The sequence below is a fragment of the Syngnathus floridae genome, chromosome 5, assembly GCF_059516105.1.
Source record: "Syngnathus floridae isolate MCC-2025c chromosome 5, RoL_Sflo_1.0, whole genome shotgun sequence".
NCBI lineage: Eukaryota > Metazoa > Chordata > Actinopteri > Syngnathiformes > Syngnathidae > Syngnathus > Syngnathus floridae.
The window spans coordinates 7,449,006-7,474,836 of NC_142417.1; the positions used below are offsets into that span (position 1 = coordinate 7,449,006).

A 25,831-nucleotide genomic window follows, 5' to 3' on the forward strand; every position below is an offset into this window, starting at 1 on the left:
CAAACGCTATTACTAAATATATTCATTTACAAAAATCGGATTTTCATCATCACAAAAAGTTTCACATTCTGGATTATTTTTGTTCTTTCAAATGAGTAATAGGGCCACACTGACGAGAAAAGAAAAGAGTGGTCAATAACTACAAAATTAAATGTGTATGCAGTTACAATCCTTCAAGAATAGAATGGCATCATTATTAAGGGAAAACAAGAAAATCGACAAGAAAATAGCTGTACTTCATGTATTGTCTGGGTTATTATGGAGCAATAATTTTAAAAAAAAATAAATGATGACTTTAGTAGAATTGGAACAAAGTGGTCATTTTTGTAAATTAAATAATTGAGGATTATTGGAATAAGTGGGGTATTGATGTATGAAGAGAAATGTTACTATTTTAAGTGAAATGGGTTCTTGCATCTTTGCAGACGGCATCATTTTTTTGGAGGGAGGGGCAGATTTTCACCACACTGATAAATTCATTTCATTAATTGCGAGTTCGCGGTAATGATAAACCGTGATATAGTGGATGAATACCGACTTGATTTTTTCATGCCTGACATATTGATTTCCTAAGACGGCATACTAGACTGAATCAGTACTGCTTCAATAACAACAATATGGAGCCACGTACCTTCTTGCACAGCCTGGAATGGGTTGCTCCCATCCACGAATTCCACAGAGATTGTTATCTTCTCTGTCTCCAGGATCTCATTGTTCAGGTTGAGGTCAGCGACGGCGAGGCGGAACACTTCGTCGTCCTTCCGTGCAGTTTCGTCGAAGATGGCGCCTGTCAACAAAAAGGACGGCAATGATAAATACTTTGCTAACATATTTTTCATGTTTTTTTGTGTTTGGTGTGTTCTGTATAGCAGATTAGGATTTATAGTACCAGAAAAAAAAATAAGGGTTTTTTTGTAGCCTTTTTTACTTTTTTAAAAAATATATATTTTTTTTTATTTATTTTACTTTTATTTTTGAAACATAAACAGTTTTTTGTAGCCTTTTTTTTTTTACTTCTGCAGAAAAACACAGGACCACCAAGTGTGTTAGACGACACAGTGAAGTGCAATGAATAAAGAGTGCCTGTGCATGTGTGTGTGCGCCAATGAAATTGACTGCGGGTTATATTAATAACCAGAAAGGTTACACTCACTGATTAAGTTGGCAAAGCTGTGCCTGTAATTGGTGTTGTATTGCTCAATGAGAAGAGTCTCACACTAGCATGGCAGAGCAAATTGCTCCCAAATTCCACAGAGGGTAGCAAGATAATGATTTTGGAGATGATAAATGAAGACTGTCCAAAATCTAGAGAAAAATAGATCACTTCAGTATGATGAAATCTTCAAGCAAGTCTATGATAATGCTTAGCGAGTAGTGAATCCATTCATGTTTGATGAAAACATGACTCAGCCAAAGATTGTTCGGTATGTGGTCATATTATAAGTGAAATTTTACAAAAAATATGCAAGTCTAAACCACACATGGAAGGGAGACAGGGGCCTATTGTGCCTAATTAATAAGACATTCATGGAATGAACATAGAATTTCACTATATTTAGAATTACCTATAGCTAGAAAGCGAAGCGTGGCGAGTCTCTGTCTGTCAAATGCATGGATACACAATGTTATCCATCTTGCTCCAAGTCAGCTGGGATAAGCCTCACCTAAATACCTACAATATTTACTTGTGTGGATCGTCCTACATCTGTGACTAAAAGATTTAAACCAAATTGCTAACCCTCCATCAAATTCTATGTTCATTACTTTGAAATCCAAATATCCGAGTGTTCAACCTGAAAGGGTCCACCGCATATCGACAACCTGATGCCACGTCCTAATTCACTTTGCACTAAATTTAATTAACCTTCGGAAGGACACCTCAAGTATGAAATGCGACTGGCGTTTGAAGGCAGCAGTAAACTTCAAGCTAACTGCTGCTTCATCAGAAGTCCTCATGAAATATGCATCCTTCAATAATGGGAACCATCAGCGTTTGGCAACAGTCAACACCTTCACTCTGATTGAGTATTTGTTCTTTTAATAATAACAATGCAATATAGATGAGACAATGACGTGTGACAAACTTATGGCAAAATTGCTCAGATCGAGCTGTGTACCGACTCAGCCAAGTCGCACATAAGGTGAGAGCGGTCAATCGGCATCTTTTTGGACTGTGGGAGGAAACCGGAGTACCTGAAGGAAACCCACAGAGGCACGGGGAGAACACGAAACTCCACACAGGAAAGCCGGAGCTGCAATCAAACCCTGCAGCTCTGAACTGTGAGGAGACGTAATAACCCGTGCTCCACCGTGCCGCCTCGAAGTGTAATTCTCTCAACTTTATTATACAAAGTTAAACAAAGTGTCTAAATTGTTTTTGCAAAGAAGCATTGATCAAACGTCTTCTGCTGTTCAAATGTTTTGGTATTTCTTTCCCTTTTTTGTTTGTTCTTTGATAAGGCGCAAAAATATACACTAGTTTGTCCTTGAACAGCTTCAAAAGCACTTAGGATGCAGAAAGTGAAATTAAAAGCGACAAGGAAGGGGAGGAGCGCAATGGTGGTCAATACGAACGATGTGTTCTTGTTTTCTATGTGTATTAATTTACTGCCAACTGGAAACGTGTGCTTCTCAACTCAATCACCACAACAACATCGAAGGGCCAAATAATTTATCTTTATAGATTAAGATCATTCAACAGATGATGGAACGATCATGAGCTGAGCTTTATGGACTAGTTGTATATTTGCACGAAGGATAAAATTCTCAAACTAAGGACGCCATAATGGATTGGTTCAATAACTAATGTTATGGTTGCTAAATAAAGAAATGAAGGCATGGTTGGATTTCATTGTATAAACAGAAACTCCTTATTCTATCCATCTATTTTCTATGGGTCAGGCGACCTGAGAAACTATTCCAGCAGATTTCGTGAGAGGTTAGGTAGAAACTGGACTAACGTCCAGCATGGCCAATTTACAATTTAAATTTGTCATTGAACCTATCCTAAATGTTTCTGGAATGTGGGAGGAAGCCCAAGCACATAAACATATAAAACATTGATCCCAGATTTGAAAAAGTTGCAGAGAAGATGAAGTAAATGAACAAAACAGAGTAGAATAACAAGCTCTCAATTTCAATTGTCAAACTTAACATGTTTTCCTGCATAACAAAGAATCCACTTGTTGGCTCCTTGTTAAAAATACGTCTTGTGCAATTTTCTGCATACATTTACTTTTCAATACATCACCATGTACAGTATATGCAGGTCAAACGACAGCGAAAAAGCCAATACATCCGTCCGTGTATTAATCAAGAAATCCCCAAGGTAACCCGAGGAGTGCAAGTGAGAAATTTCTCCTTTGCCACCTCCTCACCTTCTTTCATTACAGTTTCCTACATTAATTCGGCCCATCGTTAAGGAGGCGTGTGGCCGGGAGAAAATTCCCGTCATAGTTCACTTGGCACCCTGAATCCTTTGTCATGCTGTCACCATAGCTCCGCCAAGGTCGTTGCTATTGCTAGAATGTTTCTTTTTCAACCAAGGCGAAGAGCTCTGCTTCATTCGCACATTGCAAAGCACTAATGCCGATAGCCTTGCCTTTGCTTTCTTCCACACAAATGAACTTTAGGTGGGTGGATGCTCGGCACAAAGTCCCGACCTCCCCCAGTCATTAGCCAACAGCTCGAACGCAATCTGAAAGTAACAAATTCACCTAAAGGCCGCTCGCTATTCAGTCAGCCGGTGACAGGTCCACTTAAGTAAAAGACGGACAGTTGACAGCTTTGTTAGCAGTCATGTAGCCGAGCAATCAGTTGTGTAAAGACAGCAAGCCAGAAGTTTCCTGGATCAAAGTAAGGCAGGCTACACGAAAACATAATCCGATTTTGAGCCCTCTTCTGACCAAAGAATCGATGATCTGAAATTCAGGTCTCGAAAGTAGTAGCAACAGGTGCTTCTATTCCACCGGCAGGAAAATGAACTCATTGAGTATTTCTCATCCCTGTTTAAAAGAGTTTTGAAAAATGTGTTGTATAGCCACTGCATGGATTGAATCCTGGCATTGTGCTCTCCCTAAGAGCACATATTTTCCATAAGAACTGTTTTGTCGAGCTTGGAATTTCTGCTTCGGCTCTCATTTTCATTCCTTCACTGTCACCTTGGCTCTACGAGTTAACCTTTTCTAAGATTTCTTTCTCCTCGCCTTTAATGTAGCCCACCTCCTTGGCTTCATTCTACTTTTCTGCTTCAGTTTTCTCTTACATTTATTCATTTTTCTCAAACAATCTTCCACCAGGCCCTCAATTTCCTTGAACAGGTTTTGTTCCCCTCCTCCTCCTACTTCTCATCATCTTCCTTTTCTTCATTCTCCTCACCTCTTTTTCCCTTTACACTGCACTCTGGCACATTTTCCTCACTTTCACACCGTTATTTACACAAGCATCATTCCTCTTCTGATTCTACCAACTCAAAAGCTCTTATACTCATTTCTGGCTGAAATGACTTGTGCTTGGTTGCTCATTTTATTCAGATAAAACTTTAGAGCAGAAGTTCACAAAGGACTAACATTTAAACATGTTAAAATGTTCATAAAATATAGAAGAATAACAGGAAGTGATGGAAAAAAGTGGGCAGGAACAAAAGAGAGCACATAATGCGACTTACTATCTTATCTTATTCAAAACAAACCGTATTGTAATAAAAAAATTGAAATCCGGCTGTCATGCATTATAGACCAGACAATTTAAGCACGTTTTTTTTGTGTCTTTGAGCTCATTCTCCTGATTAATGACGAACATTTAGGAGGATTTGTCCTGAAATGCTGGTAAGAGGCCTGCAGATGTGCACACATCAAAACTGTCACATTACATTTCAGGGTAAGATGGAACTGGAGGATTTCCCCTGTGCATATGCATCTTCCCTTCACCATCCAAACTATGTTCTTTTCTGTGGTTTACCATCCATCAGTTCATTTATCCATTCGAAACTACTTGTCCTTATTCTACAACCAAAGCTTATCCCAGATGACTTTGTGCAAAAGGCGAGGTACACTGTGGTTTCCATGCCAGTTATTCAGAATACATTTTTACAACCATTCACATTCACAGCTAAAGTTTAGAATCTTCTGTTAACCAGCAGGTTTGGGGAATTTGGGAGTACACCTGGAGAATTCCAAGGTTTTCACGTGCGAGAACTTTTAGGGTCAAATTCAAAAACTGCAAACAAATCACGGCTCACTCCTGCCTCAGCAGCATATCATCTCCGCCTGGTTCGGCATATAAAATTATCTAATACAAACACTAAACAATTCAAATGAGCATCTCAAAACCTAGGGCACTGCAACAACACATCTGAATGTTTGCCGCTTACTGGTTCAAATATCCAAACTAATGCACAGTGTGTGATCAGACCAGATAACGCAACCGTCTTTTTAGACTTAATGAACACGGCTGATCTAATGTTAGTGCTGTTTTCCTTGCTCCATATAACGGCAAACAAGTATATTTGTGTTGATGTATCAAAAATTACTTTATCAATAAAGGCACTGTTGCAGATGTATTCATTCAGGTGGAACATAACTGATTAGTCCATAAAATTGATTGTCAGCAATTTAGTAGATTGTGTGAAATGCACTGTTGATGAATCCCTGCAGACCAAACCAGCAGAGATGTTGTTGATACGAGCAACAACTACTTTACTGTATAAAGAAGCCTAAACATGACAAGAGCTATTCGGAGCTTTAGCAACACAGTCACTCGTCCATGCATTGTTGCTCTGACAGAACTTTGTGGCATATGTGCTAACCACTTGACCACTTAAGGACAGAACTATAGAAAATATGTTGGTACATAACCAGAATGTTTACTTGTCCTCTCAACCCATATTATTGCAGCCTTTCATCCATGACCCTCTTCTGTTCCTCCCATCATCCTCTCGGTCTCCTCACTCTCTCTTGCCCTATGCTCTTGTCCTTTCCGGCCCGGTGAAAATCAAAGACTGGCGGCTTCCCGACAGAAGCAGATCAGTGTCTAAATAGCCATCCTCCCCGACCTTGAGGCAACCAGTTGAAGCTGCGACTTAAGAGAAATACACTCAATGCTCGGCTTAGCGGGAAATACAGTAATATACAGAGACTGTGCTCACAAAGAGAAGCCTCCATAAGAAAAGAAACCCAAATAGAAACTCCTACGCCCACATCCATGTAGGTATCGCTCATAATTGGACCGTCTGTACATAATAGGCAGCCGAGATGTGTTTGAAATATTGATATGATTAGGGAAACCGATGACTAGATCAACATGGCATTTCACCTCACGTCTCGCTCTCTCTAATTAACTTTGAGTTCCCGATTTGCGCCTTTCTCATCTGCCCACACAACCACACAGCAGTGCTGCCGAGTTGTTCTTATGTCTTTATGATCAGTAGCAAAATTTCAACACCACAGATTTCTATATAAAAGGCTAGATGGCTAATGGCGGTGGGGATCGTAGTAGTCATCTTTCCGGTGGACAACCAGTCTGTTAAAAAGTCATAAAAAGCAGAATAAAACTCCATCTGCAAACTGATTAGTGAGAAGTTCTCATGCACCGTCGGAAAGTCCATTGAGGACCATGCACCCCCACCCCATTTTAAATATGGGTCAGGCAGTCTCGAGAGGCTTATAATGAATAGCGACATTTTATTAATTGTTCGTTGGTCATTATAAGGGCTTGACTGGCTCCTCTGTGAGTACATGATGATGGATTACGGTCATGACATTACTCAGCCGCTTTCATTGCATGAAAAATTATGCCAGTAATATCAAGGACAGTAATCTTATGCCACAGTCTTACTTGGCAATACGGGAGTATCGTCTTCTCTGGGATTTGTTCAGAGCTTTGGGACTGTTGCTTTAAAGCAGCAGGGGAAAAGAATGCTCGATTCGCGGCAACGGGCTGTTCACACTCATGGCTACTTGTGAAAATTGAGCTTTCAAGCATTTTTTTATGTGTCCAACAGTTCACAGTGTCATGTCAGACCTCTTTGCCATTTAACAAGATTGAGGTTAGGGCAGTGGTGCAGAGGTTGCTACTGTGAACCTGTGAATGTGTGCCCTGGCTTTATCATTTAATTTCAATTGGGAATTATTTGACAGAGGGTGGCAAAAGGTAGGTTGAATGTGTCTTCCACGCTTTTATAAAATGGGTGCTGTTAATTTCTAGATTACTGCATACACCACAAATCTGATTAGGTCTGCATTTTCACTCAGTTATCATCCATGTCAAATGACACAATCAGAAACAATTCAATATCTCTGACAATGTCAAAGAGCCTATTTTGCTTTCCCTTTAACACCTGTTTAGTATTTGGTGGAGTCGCTAGGTTTGGAGATAGAAGACATACTGGCACTGTAAACTGAAGTTTGCAATTCATCAACATCTCTGTTGCTGAGTAGCTGCACGCTGAGACGGATCATCACCGCTGTGAGTGCAATTTATTTTCCCGCTCGTTTTTGTCTTGGGTTGTCGGATGGATGTGAATGTAATTCGAAGATGAGTTGCTTGTACTTTGTATCTGCCATGTCTGAACGTGGATTTATAGTGCTAACCAGAGGAGCTCACATAACAGAAGTTTTTTACATGAGAGCATGAGCGTGCGGACACACACACAAACATACGTGTACTCTCCAAGTGGCTCTTACTTTATTAATCACCGCAGCGAGGTAGGTTGCCCCTCTGATTTCAACGCCCACAGAGGAACATTTGAGAGCTGTAGGTAGCAGATTTCTCATCTATGTGGAGGCAAATCAGTGACTAGCTCGCCTTATGTGTCGTGGAAGATAGAGTCGCTTCATATATCATATCTCAGTCTGTGTCAAAAGATACAAGTCTGGATTTCCAGATTTCCACAACTGTGCCAATGTGCTATCCAGTCAGCCATGATAAAATATGATTTAAAATATCGCCAGTTCAGTTAAAAGATTTAATGGCGACAGTTGGAACTCTGGAAACAAACATTCCATCTATTTAATCTTAATGGGAAGTTCTGTTTGGAAAGGCAAACAGCTTCAGTTCAATTTTGGAGACTCCACCGCACAATGGAAGCATTCGGCATTGTCAGATTAGGACCACATGCAAATTAGCTCAGAGGGTTTGCCATTTGGAATTCCAATCTGCTTTAACAATCTGTTTTCAGCCTTCCGGGATTTGGTATTCATATCATGGGGGCTTTGAATAAATCCTCGACATATTCCTCAAAAAGGAGCAACAGATTTAGACCAAATGGTCTCCCTTGAACTTATCTCATGAAGCGAGGTGGCAGTTAAAAGGAGTCAGTGCTAATGGAACTACTGTACATCTTTCATCAGTTCCTCTTTATACTTGTGCTATTTTATATAGTGCATATTAAGAGTACTAAATTTTACATATCATTGGCCACCAGTAGGCCTGCCTCCATTAAGAGGGACACAAGCTGAAGGATGTCAAATTCCTCCTCAGTCTCTCCCAGTCCTGTTCTTCAAGCGTGTTCCAATTATTTTAGCCCATTATTGTCAGCAACCAAAATACTTTTGTGTTCAAGTTCCATGTCCAGTGATGCGGAGTAGAGCATTCTGGCTATGTTGCTTGTACTTTTCTACCTTAGTGATCATGCTGCATACCTCGTACACAGCACAACAGCTGTTGTCTTCAATTGTGGCTCGAGGAGATTTTGCTTGGAAGTCGTCGCGGGTCTACCGAGGAGAATTTTAGGAGAGTGACGACGAGGCGTACCAGGTAATACGTTGGAGTTAATGGGCCATGATTCACATTCCCACTCTGGCACACATCGCTTTCTCAGCAAAGTGGTTTCGACCAAATGTATGAAAATAGGATTTATTTTGTGTTCTGTTTAATGGACCCACAAATGTGAGGTTTTCTCCAGCAAAAGAGAAGGATATACTGTTGGCCTTTGCAGAGGTTAGCTGCTGGATTTGACACCCATATTTCCTTGGAAACTACAGTAGTCAACCTCGAATATATTATATAAGGTGTTGGTTTTACATTCATATTTAAACGCTAAAAAGTTAAGCATGGAGAGTCTCTGTCTAAATGCATGAGTGCAGTCAATAAATATCCCCATTTTCCACTTTACTTCTCACTTGTCCTCTCCCTTTATATCATAGGTAAAATGATCTCGTAAAAAGTCTGTTTTTTTTGATCCAAGAATAAATCAATTTCAAACTCGTTTCATACAGGTTAAGTCCATCGGTATGCCGGGAAACCATTTTTTAGTGTTTCTCTATAAAAACTGCACAAAACGTTCTACATAAATGACACAGAGGTAAAGGACCATGCTTGTCCAATCCCGGTTGAATACAACAATCACTAATTATGAATTTTGCCAAGACATGTCATCTATGTCATCATCAACTGTTAATATGAGTGGTGATCAGTTTTGATTCTGCTTTAAACAGTAAAAAAAAAAAAGTGGTTCTTTTTCAGTTTGCATTGAGACTTATCGCAACAGCTGCAAGCATTCAGAGCGCAGTCTTGAGGAAGAACTGATATGAGTCGGTATAACATCACTTTGCTGGATGGCTGAACTCATTGTGAGAAAATACAAGTCTATCATGCTCTCCACAATTGTGTGAACTTCTCATAACCCTCAGTGCCACCCTCCTCCTTCCATTTTACCTTTTCCCATCCATATAAATGGCTTAATTTCTTTCCTCCGCCGCTGACCCGACTTTACCCGGCAACATCGTTACATCTGAGTCAGTCTGATTTTGTGCCAGTTTTACTCTTCTTCCTCTCTGTATTTTCCTCAGCCTGCTCTCAACTCCTGGTTGCGACACAAAGAAATAATAGCTCTACACCTTTGTGATTATTGTAGATTAAAAGGGTCTGTAAGACTGGCTACCGAACTACGGGGAATCAATATAAAAGTCAAGGTAAGTAAAAATCAGGTTAACAGAGCTGCCATGTTAGTGCATTTTAGCATTAGCCTCTGATAAATGCCAGTAAAGTTGATATTTGTTTTTGAAGATCTGTCCACAGATTTGCACAGTAATTAATTCGTCTATTTTCTATTTGTCCTCACTCAGGTCACAGATGAGGCAAATCCGGTCCCAAAGCAGGGTACAACTAAAACCGGTCACATCACGCATGGCAATTACAGAAAACCAGTTGCATTTATGGGCAGTTTGGGAATGTGGAAGTGAGCCAAGGTATCCTGAGAAAACCCATGCAAGCACAGGGAGAATTTGCTAACTCCACATAGGAAAGCCAAAACTGAGATTAGAACCCATATTCTCAGAACTGTGCTGCCCTGCACACTAATTAAGTAGTGTAATTTAATTAGTGTGCAGTGATCAAGTGCTGCCTCTACCAGCTTTTGGTGGCGCCAGCACAGCTGGGTAACAAAAAGCTGTACGCTGCATTGGGTCCACAGAAGAAGGACGAGGTCAGTAGTGGCTCATTTGCATAATACGCAGCCATCCTCACAAAACAGGCCAATTTCAGCTAGATTTAAAATGTTGCTTATTATTTTGATGAAGCATGATTCAGACAGGGAACTCCAATTCGGAGAATGATGAGCTCAATGCGTCTCTTCCATGAAGACAGTGTCCATCCTTACAGGATGAGTCAGCGGAGCTTCCAGATGTGTGACGGATGTTGCTAAGGCCCTTGGCGCTATTCTTAGCATCATGCGCACACCCACACGCATTCAGAAAAAAAATGTCTATCTACGCAGAGGACAACACACGCTCACAAATGGGTTTCCCGGATTGCCACATGGCGGCTGAAGGACAAACAGAGCCAGTGACTCAGAGAACGGGGTAGCCCAAATTCTGGAGACCCTCGTGGGATTTTGTAACAGTTGCAACTTTTCTTAGTTTTAGTTCACAATGAAAGAGTGAGGAAGGTGAAGGCGGGTGAAATAATTAGTCAGTGTGTTTAACTGCACTGGAAAGCAGCGAAGGAAGAGAGTCAACGTGAGGACAAGAGCAGTTCATTCCACGACAGGCTGAGATAAAAGTTCCAATTAGCGCGCGTTGCACAGCGAAGACGGCAAGGCGGAAAAAAAAAATCTTTCTTGTCATGATTGGGAATATTTCAAACTCACAAGGAAATTTTTAGAGTTTTCGAAACTCTGAGAAGGGGGAGTGGAAAAAAAGGTCAGTAGATATAGAAAGCATTTTTGACTGTGGACAACCATGCGTGTGAAAACAATCACAGAATGCCAGAACAGTCTTAACCATGTGAATTTTCAAGCCACTTCAGTTAAAATAGAATTTCACTATGGATCAAATTTCAAATTAAATCTAAGGAGAAACTAAAAATGGCATTTGGCCAAATATTCTTAATCAACTACACTTTTAATGATGACGTGTTTCCACGCTATAAGTAACTCAAAATCTTGAGGTGCTGGCTGATCGCCCAACAACTTTTTTTTTAAAATGGTAAGGTACTGTTCATTAATTTTCAGTAGCAGGTTTGGTCACAAGATCTCAAAATACGAACAAATCGGAGAAGACTGTTAAAATCAGATTGACAAATTCAATTCATCTTGAGCCTCCATAATCAAATCGTCTTAGTCTGGCATGATGTATTCCTTCCTAACCCCCCTGCAGTTCTTGAATTTACAGGTTAACTCTGTAAACCAACAAACGTTCATAGAAACTCCTTCTCTGCCTTCTAACCAGCAGAAACAAAGCAAATGTCAAAGCTTCCTCGCATCACTATGTGTTCTGAATGTCTTCGACTGTGCTTGTGCGCTCTCGAAACCTCAGGCACAAAATATCCCAGATGATGTTTCACAAAGCCCCGAAACATTTAAAAAGTAGAAGGTAGCCCTTTTTTTTTTATTTCCTTACTGCACTGCAGAGAAACAGAGAGAGACAGACAGGCAGATAAGCAGACAGACAGAGACAGACAGACAGACAGAGGGAGAAGGCGAGAGGGAGACAGACAGACAGACAGACAGACAGCGGAAGACAGAGAGAAAGAGAGAGAGGGCATAAAGAGAGTGACCCAGTTAGGGAAAATTTAAATAGGGATTCCATTTAGAGGGCCACATTAATTGGAGCAGATGCCTTCTCAATTATTAAGAGGCCTCCAAGGGTGTTAGCACGGGCTAAATTTATCCCGTGCGGCTTTGACTGGGCTTGTCCGATCTCATACAGCATCTGCAGACAAAAAAAAAAAAAAAGCATGGTGTTTCATACACCAGCATACACACGTCACGGCCACTGAGGCTCACACTTGAAAAGGAAAGCTGAGGTCATGCTTTTCGTAAAAAAAAAATGAAAAAAAAAGCCTACAAGTTGTCCCAAGAGAAAAATCAGTCCAAATTAAAATCTCCAAAGGAAGGCCAAACCTCAGTGGCTCTGTGTACTCTGGTGCCATCCATTTCAGCCTTAATGGCCTCCTAGTTTCCACAGACATGTAGTAAAATGTACCAGCAGCCAGGAAAATAGTCTCATGAGGGTGAAACACTCAAGTCTTGAAGGGGGTAGGGAAGCTAAAGAAACAGTTAGGAGGTACTTCAGCGATGTTTCATAAATTTATTAATAATCTCCCTCTTCTTCTCCTGCGTCATGACAAAAAGACAGAAAATCTTCAGGGACTCATGATAGAAATGACAGTCGTCTCGACTGGAGGCGCAAAAATGATGAGGCGATTCCATTGGAATAGGAGATGAGGAGTCAGAGTATGTGATTAATTTAGTGTCTCGATGCAATGAGCTGCTTAAAAATAAATACATCATTCCCAAAAATATATCAAAAATAGTTTCTGGACATTTGAGGCAGGCAATGGCCTGAGATGTGGATAATTTTTGGGGGGTCATCAAAGTGATCACATTTCAATAGAAACCAGCCGATCATCATCGGTGGTCAATTGATTAGAGCACCACACAAGAGAACACCTGATAAGTTAGTTTGCCCTTTTGTGTCACCATTCGCTAACCAGTTCTACAATTCCCAAGGATCTTCAACAGTTGATAATTTTTGTCACGTTATGCTACCACATGAGAATAACAGGTAGATTTACCAAAATGACTATGTGTCATTTCGTATTGCTCGTGTCTGTTCTCATATAAAAGACGTCGAGGGGGCATCCGAGCGTATCATGTGCCAATTACGGTGGCACAAGTCCCTCTAGGCCACTCTCACTGAGGTCTAAAATAACTGCCCGGAGGCGTTACGAAGGCGGCCGCTAACAGGATCCAGGCTTCCATCTAAATTAATTGGAAGTGAAACCAAAAGGCACTTTCCTTGGCAACATAAAAACCGTATGCTTGGAAAATGACTGATGGCTTTGAATAAATGTTTTTGTTGTTTTTTTTAATGCCAAATTAAATACATATTAACAATATCAGATTTATAATTTAATGATTGATATGTTCTAACACACCATATATCTAAGCTTTAATAGTGATTTCGACTCGCCATGCATGTTTTCTCAAGATTGAAAGGACGTCTCAACCGGCATTTTTTATGATGTAAATCAAATAAAAAAAAATGCCTCCATCAGCAACCCGTGCTATTCAGCATTGCTTATACTAGGCGGAAAAAAAAACATGTATGAATGAAAGTATGTCTATAAAGCACCACTCAAACTGTCAACTGATTCATGCATACAAAATATATATATACGTGTATACATAATCAAATAACACATTTACATAAATAATAAAGTCATTTATGTCTCCTTTAAAAAAAGGGTTAGGGGTTAGTTCTGGCAGCAAGTGGAGATACTGATTAAAAGCATGCAAGTTATTCTACATGTTTTCATTGGTTATTTGAGAACATACCATAAACGGGACATGTTCAGAAAGTCATAGGGTGAAGATATTCTACAAGGTTTTCATCAAACATCCCTGAGCTATTTCAAGTATCTCCAACTTATCTTAGCAGACACTTTTCCCGCACCAAGCTATTTGCTTCACTCTCTCCCTACCCGGCAGCTTCTTTGCTCCCGCAGAGTGAGGAAATGAGGACAGGGTCGTTGAAATCTCTCAGCCATTCACTACCTCTCCTTTAATCCACTGTCCATTTTCTCCCACTAGTCTACCTGTCCTCCCGTAGACCTTGACCTCTTCCCCTGTGTCGCCCATCCCCACCCCATTCCTCCTTTCCCATTTTGGAATGATTGATGACCACGATGCTTGGCTCTCTGACACTTTATTAAACTTCATGGAGCGGTGCTTGCGTTTCCCTCTCCCGCATGTAGCAATTCCTGATTTTCCTGTTTTACCCTCTATTAAACTCTTTAGCACTCTGGTTCCATGTGTTTAACTGTCTCGCTTCCCATCAGTGCCAGTAAAGCTCGGCATACACCACAGCAGGGTAACACACGATAATGAGCCAAAATGTAAGCATTGAACTCATCAGTATAACCTAACACAACCCTGCTAGTACATTGCACATTTTTTCCTGGAACGCCTCAAATAATGCGGAAATCCCTGCGAAACCGATATGAAATTCTGTTACTTTTTTATGGATTTTATAGGCTCAATTACTGGAATACAATTTGCAGGTGATAATGGAAAGGCATCAATGCAGTTTTATTTAGCCATTTATTGAAAGCCAGAAAAGCTGTAACACACAATGAGTAATCACACAGGAGCTGCTGACAACCGCAGCTCACGCCGAGCCACCCACACAAAGACTCGCTGACGTCACATCGCATCCCGCTAGGCCCCATCTCATCCAACACAGACACTACAACATGAACAGTGTATTCTAAACATTTTAGATGATCTCTCTAAAGCATGCATATCCCCGGCAAATTGTCAACATTCAGAGCTCTGACCCGACAAATGACCGCATTCCTCCTGATGCAAGTAGTGCAGCTGTAAAATGTGTTAATTGCTGCTCTTCCCAAAAAATATTAGCTTCCTTCCAAGCAATGTGTAGCGCAACTTGGAATTTCTACACACAGGAATAACACGCACACAAAGCGAGGAACCAATAGTGTTGGTACACACGCCGCTGACCATGTAATAGGTGAGAAGGGAAACAGTGGGCGGATTGACAATCGGCATCCCACCAATATAAGTGATTGAACCCATTACCATTTGTCCTTGAGGCATGAGGCAATTGCCCTGTTTTATGACGTGTACAGGGGAGAGGGGGGGCTTGATTATGTAAGGATGCAAATATTCTGCATATATGGCTGTTTGTACTTCAACTTTACAATTGAATAGCAAGGCAATGCATATAATGCAGGAAGATGTATGAAAAGAGTAATTAAACAATAATGGAACCAGGATGGCATGAAGCCCAAGGCTGAACAAAGGCTCATTGTTGTTTTTCTTGTCAGCAGTAAAGAAACTTCTCTCTTTTTTGTTTGTTTCAACTATCATACATGTACACAGGTATAAACAGACATTTACGGAATGATTACACTAAAATAAAAGTACTCAATATTTGAAGATTGAAAATACCAGTGATTAGCAATTCAGTGCTGACTTTTTTTTCATTTTACCAATACTGGTGCCTAACTGTGGTGGCGTATTCACACAAAGGTCATATATTTTCCATGAAGAAAAGAGTGTCTCATCAAGTGCATGAGTAATTGAGCGTGTGTTGAGATTTGTTTAAATGTTTGCACTGGAGTCTCTCACTGCACACTGCAATAATCTTTGCTTGCTTTAAGATTTGCCCATGTTCCATCAGTAGCTTAATACTGTCTCTTTTTGCTTTGATCGGAAGGAAACGAAAATCCTCAAATTTGTCCAGATAATCAGAATGTGTCGTTTCATACCTGTAATTCACTTCCCCTACATCACTTCAAAACATTCGTGTTCACACTTAAAATTCCAAACATACCTAACTGCCTTTCAACAAACCAGACAACATAACTCTCTTCTCTTGTCACAAGAACGTAAAGTACATAAAGTAAAATACATGTTGTCAAGTGCAGTCTGAAAGCACAACTCGAGCACATTGTCCTTGTCAGCGCAATAAAAAGAAGACCTGATGTTGTTGCTCTCACAGTACTGCAGTTATCAACATCCAAGGGGACGGATCCAGGATGTGGCCTGGACCACCCTCGACTAAACCTGACCACCCCATTGGCCACACCCATCGTGTGTGTATTTTTGTCACATTTTTCCGTGTGAAGCTACAAGTGTGACAGACAGTTGTTTTAGTGTAGTCAAGTGTAGTCGTGCACTCCATGTGACCTTATTCCTACACGACCTATTTGCGGTACCATTATTCAAAGTGCGCTTGCTTGGCCGCGCTTTCTTAATGCAATCATCCATCATTCCGTATCTTGCAATTCAAGGATTTATTTTATGCTTTCCCTCAATTAATGTGACCGTAGTAGACCGCAAGGCTGCGGGCGTACGTCATCTCTCTCAAATTAGCTTTACGTCTGATTGTGTTCCTTTTGTCAACTCCACTTTCCTTCTGAGCAGAACCTCGCCGCAAACACCATTTTTGGGCTTGCTGATACAACCATTGGTCAGATACACAAGCCCCCAAAAATAAATGGAGCAGTCAGGATGGAAGCACAACTAAAACATGTCGAAATATTGCAAACAGAAAATATAAGATGACCTCTGAAATGGAAACTGCTACTTGGTAGCACTCTGAATACATCTCAGAATGTTTTCCTTGATCTAGCTGATCCCTTGCCACGGTCCCAAAACAGGATCATTTTTCAGGTACTCACACAAAAAAAAAAAAAAGGACTGGATCAACCCACCCATCTTTTACGCGTTGAGTGCCTTCCTACACGAGGACAGGGCTGCAGCAGAGGAGCACATGATTCATTCATTTTGCCCGCCAACGCTTTCCCTCGGAGGCTTAAAGCTTTGATACGGCAACCTTCCGCAGTTCAGGATCGCTTGACGACAGTTTAAAGCAAAGAGAGTGAAACCTCAAGCTTCTGAAAACTGCGTAAAATATTAATCACTTGTAATTTAAGCCAAGTAATTTAATTGTCTACTTCAGAGAACTAAAACTAATGGAATCTCTTGTCAATTGTTTAGCTATTTATCCACATGAAAAACTCTCGTGTCTGTATTGTGCGATTTTCGATAAAAGAATCCAAATTTTGAGCCCCCTAGCTAAACACTGTTTTAGAGTTATGGCTCGTCAAAATTCGTGCCACACCCACTTTTGCTATCCAGGAATTGCACGCTAAATTTGGAACCATATTCGTTTTAAGATAGGTACAGATCTGTAATTTTCCATATTTATGCATTCTGACCCTGTCCATCAGAATCTATGGATTCAATCTGACACCTTCATCCATTTTCTATGATTTCGTCTGTATTTGTATGCTCTTTCTGTTTCAGGGAATCACTCCCAATTCACTTGTGGTTTGAGGTTATAGTGCATACACAACCTGCATAAAATGCCTTGCAATCAAATCTCAAGCCTTGACTCAAGTCAATGTTCTTTGCAATGGTGGTGAAGCTTTGATGTACAGTATAATCAAGTTACCCTTTGTTGTGTAAGTGAGCGAATTTTAATTCATTATGCAAAAAAGATTGCAGCATTTCTGTCTCAACACGGCATGCTCTCTGCAGCTGCTGCTATCCTGTTTTTTTTTTATCCTTTCTTTCTTTTTAGTATTATCGTGCCGCTCCAAACTCTTTGAAGTACCCAGTGAGGGTTTATGAGCGTTGCCTTGACATGCACCACTGTGTGAAAATGTATTTTTCACTGGAAATATCTGTCAACAAAGAGTGCGGCTAGAATACTCAAAAAGCTGCATTCTGCTCAAGATGTTTTCTTTATATAAGCCAAGATGTTACGCTCGCAGACGGGAGAGAATTTAAGTCAACGACTAACAATTGTACGGATCATGTAGGTCACGGCTCACCAACCAGCTTTGTTGAATCTTGCTGCCGCCTGGTGCTCAGGCACCATATACATAAAAAAATCAACTAAAAATCCGTCCTACCGAGGCTCTTATGAATCTTTTAAAAGACAAAGTTGATTTGGAGTTAAAACTTATCCGAGAAGGCCATGAATGTTGTACCAGGTTGATCTTGTCACAGAGCGAAACCGCAACATCACAAACCTCTTAGCGTCTGTCTCCATCTGAACAGCACAGAGAAAAACCAATACAGTGCACATAAGAAAAATCTTTTTTGGGGGCTTTTACCTTGTGCACTTTTATCGTGTCCGCATCCTCGGTTTTTTTTTGTTGCTTTTTTGTTTCTCCCCGCGGTGTCACTAGGTCAAGCTGATCTTATAAAAGATTCACGGGGCGTTTACATGCACCAAATCGCAGCACATGTATTATGCAATGCGGCTTGTAGTGTAGCTTTCCAATCTCCTCCTTGTTTGCTCTTTGCTCCCTTCTTGTTCTTTTCATCTTTCTGCTTTCACCCAGAAAAAGGGGCCTGACCACCTCACTGCATTGGGTGCAGGAATCTGTCCGCCCTCGCCACCCTGCTCATATCCCCTTTGTGTTTTCAATTCCAATTTTCATGGTATCATGCCCCCAATTCTAACCTCCAACCCCGTAGACTTTTAATTTCGTCCTACTTTCCTCCCTCGCCGCGGTTGCAGGTGACTCTGGATAGCGGCCGGGCTGGAGGCAGACAGCGCTTCTGAACTCGATGTCATTCCGCTTTCTCTGCTTGACTCACTCGGTTCATCTGCGCCTCAGATCCTACACTTTCTTTTTGTGCTTGCCTCTTTTATGACCATACTGGCTCAAAAACTCTATCCCAATTGCTGTGCTTGTGTATCACATTGAGATACCTACTGTGGGTCTTTTAAAGCAAGAAAATAGATATTGTGGACTGTTGAATAGTATGCCCAACAAACCAAATTGCAACCTACACAATAGCTTCAACAAACCAAATTGCAAACTACACAATAGCTTCAACAAACCAAATTGGAAACTACACAATAGCTTCAACTTTGTAATTTAAAACATTTACCATAGTAAGATGATAACCCAAGCATATGTAAAAATAATCTCTTGTGGAAATAATAATTTGACGTGTGAAGTTGGGAAATTTCAAAATGCTTTCTTTGGACAAAGTCAACCATTGGGACAGGAAACTGCACCGAATTAAAACAATCAAAAATAATTAATAACTGACTTGTTCCACTAAGCTTTGTAGCTTGCCCAGTGGATATCAGTGGTGTACTGTGGTCGATCTTTAGGTATCAGGGCTAGCGTATGACATTTATGGCTCAAGGAGACTCAAATCCCCATGCAGAATTGTCTTTGAGTCATGTCTCCCTCCAAAATGAAAAGGCCCTTATGATTCGACATAATCTGCCGAAATGCAATTATACACACAATAACAAAGCTTCCGCTTTTAAACAGATCCGTCACGACGTCGTGCACCCCCTACTAATGGCAATTACGCCAAGAAAGCCATGCTGGAAGCTTTTGTTTCCAAACAATAGCTGATATAGGATTGCGACCTTCTTGAATTAAGACAAGAAGTTGTATAGCAGTGCTCCAGTCACATGCTTTGTCCTTGGGTGTAGCAGCCATCACACAAAAGCCATCAACATCACACGTACTCCGACATACCAGATTGGGTCATGGGAGCACCAGATAAACGCAAACCGCTAATCAGGTCAACCAAAATGGACCTCATCATCTTTACAGTATGTTGAAATGAGGTTGCGGTTATCTTTGACTGTCCGCTGAGCAATTACGGTTGGGAGGAAAATATAAAATCCATTCAAACTGAAAAAGCAAGTGTATCCATTCTCTATACCATGTACATACAGTAATTGTATTGTGTAGAGGTAATTGCATCGTATGCACCAAAGCGAGATTACAGCTCATGGCCTCGGGGTGGTTAGCAAACAACATTGATAAACTTACAGTCCATTTGTATTTAATTGCAGCAAATATGAGTAAATGTCTATATGGTATGCATTAGTTTGTCATTAGTATAACGAGGATTTGGGGACCGCTTCAGCTCGGCGTTTTCTCCAGGAAAATCCTGATTGTGTTGAGCATGACATAAATTTTATACAGCTGATAATTGGAAAAATTTATGTACCCAAAAAGAAGAAAATCCACTTTTTCTGCAGTTGAGTTCATAAACTGGCCCTTTGGCATTTAAATAACATTCTAAGTTATACAAACACACACACAGACTATTAATAATATTCAACTGCTTCGGAATGTAATCAAATTCACTTTTTGCGTACCAACCCTGAATCCAGCTGCGGCCTCTAGCTCATTCACAGCTGCTCAAAGAGAAGATGAGATTGGCGGCGTTTTACCGTGAGGCTGTACATCTTCTTTATGTGCTCTCTATAAGGAGGAACGTCTGGGAATGATATATGCAAATGAGGAGTGAGAGGTTGATGGTGAAGAATGGTGTGAGCTAAAATGGGGAGGGAGAAACACGAGGTGGAAGGACGCGAGGGAGTCAAAACAAGAAAGAGGCATTCATGATTGCTAGGTGAACTCGCTCGAGAACCGCTGACGTCAAAGGCTTGCCTTTACTTGCTTCACACAACAACAGCAGTCAGACTGTCTCCCATTTCCTTCATCCATTAAGATTATCGATTAAAACAATCAGAGGAGCAGCAGCGACAACCAAGCCGGAAGGACTTGGCGCTTGCTCGCAAAAGCTTGCTAATCTCCCTGTGAGATGCACGGACAAGTCTTCCCCTGCGAAGTGCGCGTTGAACCAGCTCTGAACTTATGTAGGGAGAATACTGCATCTAATTGTGGCTCCAAGCAGCAAGCAGCGCTTCTACAATACTTTCAAAAGGAGATTTTGGAACAGGTCCTGATAGGGAATCCCAGACAATACAGTAGAGTACAACAACAAAGGTTCCATTACAAAGACTAGTGGTCACTGTCAGAACAATTCATGTATCACATGATGTCAAACCCAAGGTCCGGGGGCCAGATACGGGCCGCCGCATCATTGTATTTATTATTCATTTTACAGAACAGGCTAGGAAGTTCACACATTTTACTACTTTGTACAATTAACATGACTTTAGGCAATCTTCCATGCTACTCTGCCACTCCTAAAACATTTCTTTTGAGTTGTTTATTGTACTGTAGCAGCTAAGCTTGTTGGGAGGAGTCTTCCGCTCTCTACGATTGTTTTTCCTTGGCAGAGATTTACAGACAGCTTTAACAAAATATTAGAAACAGCCCCCGGTGTAAGGCGGTCAATGTCACCCCATTGTGCATGTTGTTGTTGAACCAGTTTATTTTGTGCCGTAAAAGCATACGAGCTTGGCAGACAATATACTCTCTGCGAGATGCAGACGACTTTTGCAAAGTGATGCCTTTCAACAGGCTCCCATGAATACATTTATGACCCGTCCTGCCTACACTTCATGAGGAAACGAAGACTTCCTCGACAACAGAGCTTTATTTCTTTGAGTTGTAAGAGTCCGGCCCGATGGACTGCTGCAGCCTCAGCATGACCTTGACATCTCATTAGAATTGACATTAAGACTTTATGAGCACCGCCAACAATGTTTATGTTGGGATATATATATATATATAGGGGGTTCACACATCTGGATGAAGACTGGTGAAGATGGAGGTTGGAGTCACAGAGAGCCCTGATTGCCCGTATCCAGCTGTTTGCGACTCTGTGACCTGTGAGGTTTGATTTTTATGGTGACACACTGAGGGAGGCGACTGATGATAGCTGCTGACTCATCCCTTTGTATTAAAAGGTAGAGTGTTATTTGTGTGTTTTACAGAATGTTACTTTTGCGGTTGGCATCATTTTATCCCTTAAACATGAATAGCAGTGTGCTACTTGTGAGTGGACGTACAATTGCACCTTAATTATCATGGGCAATTAACTCCTGCATGATTGCTTATCAGCAGACTTGTGACGCACTTCAAAACAGAAAGCTGTTGTAATTATTATCATCATTACATTTATTCACCACGTCAGTGCTTTTCAGAACAATTACAATGCGGTGCTGTGTTTATGGACTCGCTTCTCAGCAAATTAAAATGCCTCGGCTCCGGCGGCCAACGACATGCCTTTGCTATCGTTGTGGGTGACAGGCGGTGCTATATCACGTTTATATCACAATGGCCATGACTTTATGATTATTAGATTTATGCATTCGCAGAGAGGGAGCCTGATTGGACTTTTACAACTTTTGTGGGTACCAAATTGAAAAACTACCTGTGGAGAGAATGGCAGGCAAGCGCTGCCGGCAACGTGCAGTTTGGAATGCTAAAACCCTGCTCCAGTGCTGTCATAAATATCATGATCTCATAGCATCAAAACCCAGTCTAAGGCATCAATGAAGTCAACAAAGATGGAAGGGGCAAAAAAGTAAACAAAAGGACAGCAATGAAGGGCGTGCATTTTGTGATCTTGTCACGTAATGATTTAATCTCAACCAATTTAGGAGCTGCAGTGATTCTTGCCTCAAAATCAGGCTACCATACTCTGGCTTGCACCTCAAGAATTGAAGGGAGCCAAAATGTCTTGGCGTACATTTGGTTCCCTTCATTATGGTCAGCCATTCAACATATTGTAGTAGTCCTCATTCTGTCGTTCAGATGCCTTCCCACTTATGCCAAAAGGTTGCAGATTGGCTACACATTTGTGACTAAAATACCCTATCGCACGAAAATGTTTTGACCTTTCAATTCCAGTTGTTATAATTCACTTTTGACCAATTTAGGTTGAAGGTTACCAAACCACATGGTTGAGAGTAAATCATGGCATGGCAAGAGGAAAGAGCACATAATGGATGCCCACATAGTTTAGTGCCCTTCAGATTGAGGAAGAATGGACCAAAAACAGGATTCAATCTGCCCGTTGGCATCAAAGTGGCATTAGCATATATCCAATCCATTTATCATTTTCAAGATGCCTGATCAAATCAATCTCAATGGCATCAAGATTCAATGCTATTTATGAACAAACAAATGGGAATTGTGACACTTTGACCTGGCAGTGTAAATCCAGCCTATCACCTTCCTTTCACGACAAAGGGTGCAAGCAATATGACATTGTTTGTGGGTATTGTTATCGTGCAATGTACATACAACAGAGTTTTTCTTTTCCCCTGTGTGTGTGTGCGCGTGCGTGTGCGTGTGTGTCTGTGCACCCCTCTTTTAAAAACTATGTTTCAGGCTGAGGAAGAGCCCCTGGAGAACACTAAAATGTGCATACATGGCAGTGCATGCCTGGAAAAAAAAAAAAAACGAAAAGCATTAGCATCAAAAAAGGAAGAACGAAGGCATTGTGCTCATTTGAGAGAGCGAGTCAAAGCGGAATATACACGGAGAGTGTCAGTACGTGGGCTTGAGTCCCTTTCAGCATGTTCTCGCACCATTCATTTCACTGGAAATAAATAAATAGAAAAAAAAAAGACGCTTACTTGTATGCCTGAATAGGTACGCCGCAACTCCCAAATAAATCGACATGTTAACGCTCACCTATATGCACGGAAAACAATTTTGTTTTTTACAAAGTATAATCACATTAAAAGGAAATGGTTTTACTTTTAATACTTCCTACATTGATACTTGGCATGCAAAATTGGCAGCAAATCCATTTCAAAAGGGGAAAAAACGCCTGCTGTCTCATTAGATTTTGAATTCTTATAATTTATGTTTCCACTCCCCAATGGAGTAATCTGGGACCAGAGCACACACAGAGATGAAGCTCCTTCACTGCTGAAGCATTTATCAGATTTGGTGAATCTTTGCTTCAATTACTTGTTTACTTATGAAAAGTGCTCTACTTAACGCCGAGGGCGGCATTTATCTTCCAATTTCGAAAAGGTCAAGCTATCGCAATGGGTGCTGTGTTTTGCTGTGGTTCATTGGCAATTAAGGCGCTTTGGCACATGGCAAGGCTTGAGAAGCTGCCATGGCACGAGCATGATGTATTCTCACTCAGTCTTACTACTTACTAAACATGGAATTAAAATGCAACACCAAATCACGAAAGACCAAGTTTGTGTCAAAATTCAAAGGCTGCGTCCTCGAAGGCCGCATTTTTGTTCACGTTACAAACCTCAGCTTGCTAAAATAAGTGCACCTAACATCAAACATCATGCTATTTATCCTCTTAATAATCAACACGTGTGTCAGACTTTAGTTTCAATGACAAGACCGAAGGGTATTAAAAGCATCACGCTGTTTCCAATGAAGCCGTTAATGAGGTTTTGATGATTGGGTCTTATTAGGTTCACACTAATGCTTGGCGTGCTTTCAAAAGGTAATAAATGGCTGCTTTGTTCCAAGCTCAACTTCACAAGGTGCCATCAAATTCTAATACACATTCAGATAAGGCATTTTCTCATACACTTGAAATGACGCTCCGGCTTTTTTATTAGTGTGTGTAGACTATGCACACACAAGGCTTTGACTGTGTTTATTGACTTGATGAACTCTTTCCTGCTTAAGCTTGCTCCAGCATGTGGGAAGCTAGAATTCTCAATCTAACTAGCTAGTATCAGACTGGCGAGCTGCCACACACTTGTCAGTTGTGAGCAAAATGTGGTGCTGTATGATATGTTTTATAGTTTTCCATTACATAAGTGGATGCTTCTATTTTATAGACCGTAAACATGTGCTTGTATTTGTTTGACAGTTGATGATGATGTTAAAATGTTACTTAAGATGGTACCTGTATGGCTATTAAAGGTTTATGATGGTGACAATCTGAACTCAACTTAGACATATATTTGATCTGAATGGTGATTGTATTCGTCGTGCTGGTTTATTTCTATTAAGGATATCTTAGGTTTCGAGGCCCTGACTCTGGAATTCACTGCACTATGCAATGATGGAAATATTTGGAAGGCTGTAAACTGGCTCATTTGAATACAATGACAAGGGGAACCGGCGTGATTGATACAGTTCCATCTCGATTGTTTCCACCAAGCTGCAATGAATGTGAACTAATCGTGTCATAAAAGGCTTTTTCACGTTGCTGCTGCTGTTATTTTGTTTGCTTTTGCCTTCACCTACCAATTATGCTGCCTCTGTTGGCCGGGGATTATTTTGCTGCATGTTTTATTTTTATTTTATTTATTTTTTTAAGCGAGGGTATTAGGTGGGTCTGAATGGCGCCATCTGGTCAGAAGTTAGGCTGAATATTTTGCTTGTTAGTTAGAATTAGCGGGATTCAAAACAAAATGTGATCACAAAGGGGGCTTGTGTGCTGCCAAGTCAAGCTTAACGATGCAAATCAGCGGAAACCATGAAGCCATGACTGTTACCAACCTATTGTGCAATATGCTGGGTAGTGGCATTATTCACATTTCTGGATGTCTTAAAACCCTAAGCATTTTTGCAACCCTAATTTGAAACGCTAACCATTTTAGAAAACCCAGCCCTGATTTGAAAGCCAAACCACAATTTGAAACCGCAACCATAGTCTGAAAACCTCCTTTGAAACCCAATTCCTGATTCACAAACCTTTTTCATTAATGCCTGCAGCCTAAAGTGTTGATAATAAGACACACATTTGATTATTATTATAATATACACCCCGCTAAACTGGACATACGCAATGCGATTAAGATAAGCTATTAAGCTACTAATTATGCACTGATTTAAAATAATTCCAGGTTGAATAATGATGTATTATTGCAGGCGAATATCATGATTTCTTTTGCTAATTGATACATGATACAGGTTAGAGGTAGACTTGAAGCGCTTCATTTTAATTTAGTTGAAATTTGCATTTAAATTACGGTGCGGTATAAACTGCAACCAGTGGCTTGTAAACATATTCAGCCTATTGAAGTGGCAATTAAAAAGCTATTCTTTAAAATGTAAACAAATTGCAGTGTAAATATAGCCATAAAGTCATGATTTTAAACAATTGTTCTATTTAAAATCCTTGGGGAGTTGGAAGCGCACATTAAAATTGCTACAGACCACAAATCAAGAAGATGGA

The 25,831-nt window shown here is 40.6% G+C and overlaps 1 protein-coding gene across 10 annotated transcripts in view; it reads right to left on the minus strand.

Annotated features, from left to right (window-relative positions):
- The window catches only part of grid2 (glutamate receptor, ionotropic, delta 2), a 260,165-nt gene that overhangs the window by 208,274 nt on the left and 26,060 nt on the right, over positions 1 to 25,831 (minus strand). For all 10 annotated transcript variants that reach the window (XR_015858677.1, XR_015858676.1, XR_015858675.1 and 7 more), the window contains one exon: positions 632 to 787. Coding sequence is in view for 7 of the 10 variants with exons in the window: in XM_088376626.1 (XP_088232752.1) it covers positions 632 to 787 (156 nt within the window). In the remaining 3 variants the exon portion in view is untranslated. The remainder of the gene's footprint in view (positions 1 to 631; positions 788 to 25,831) is intronic.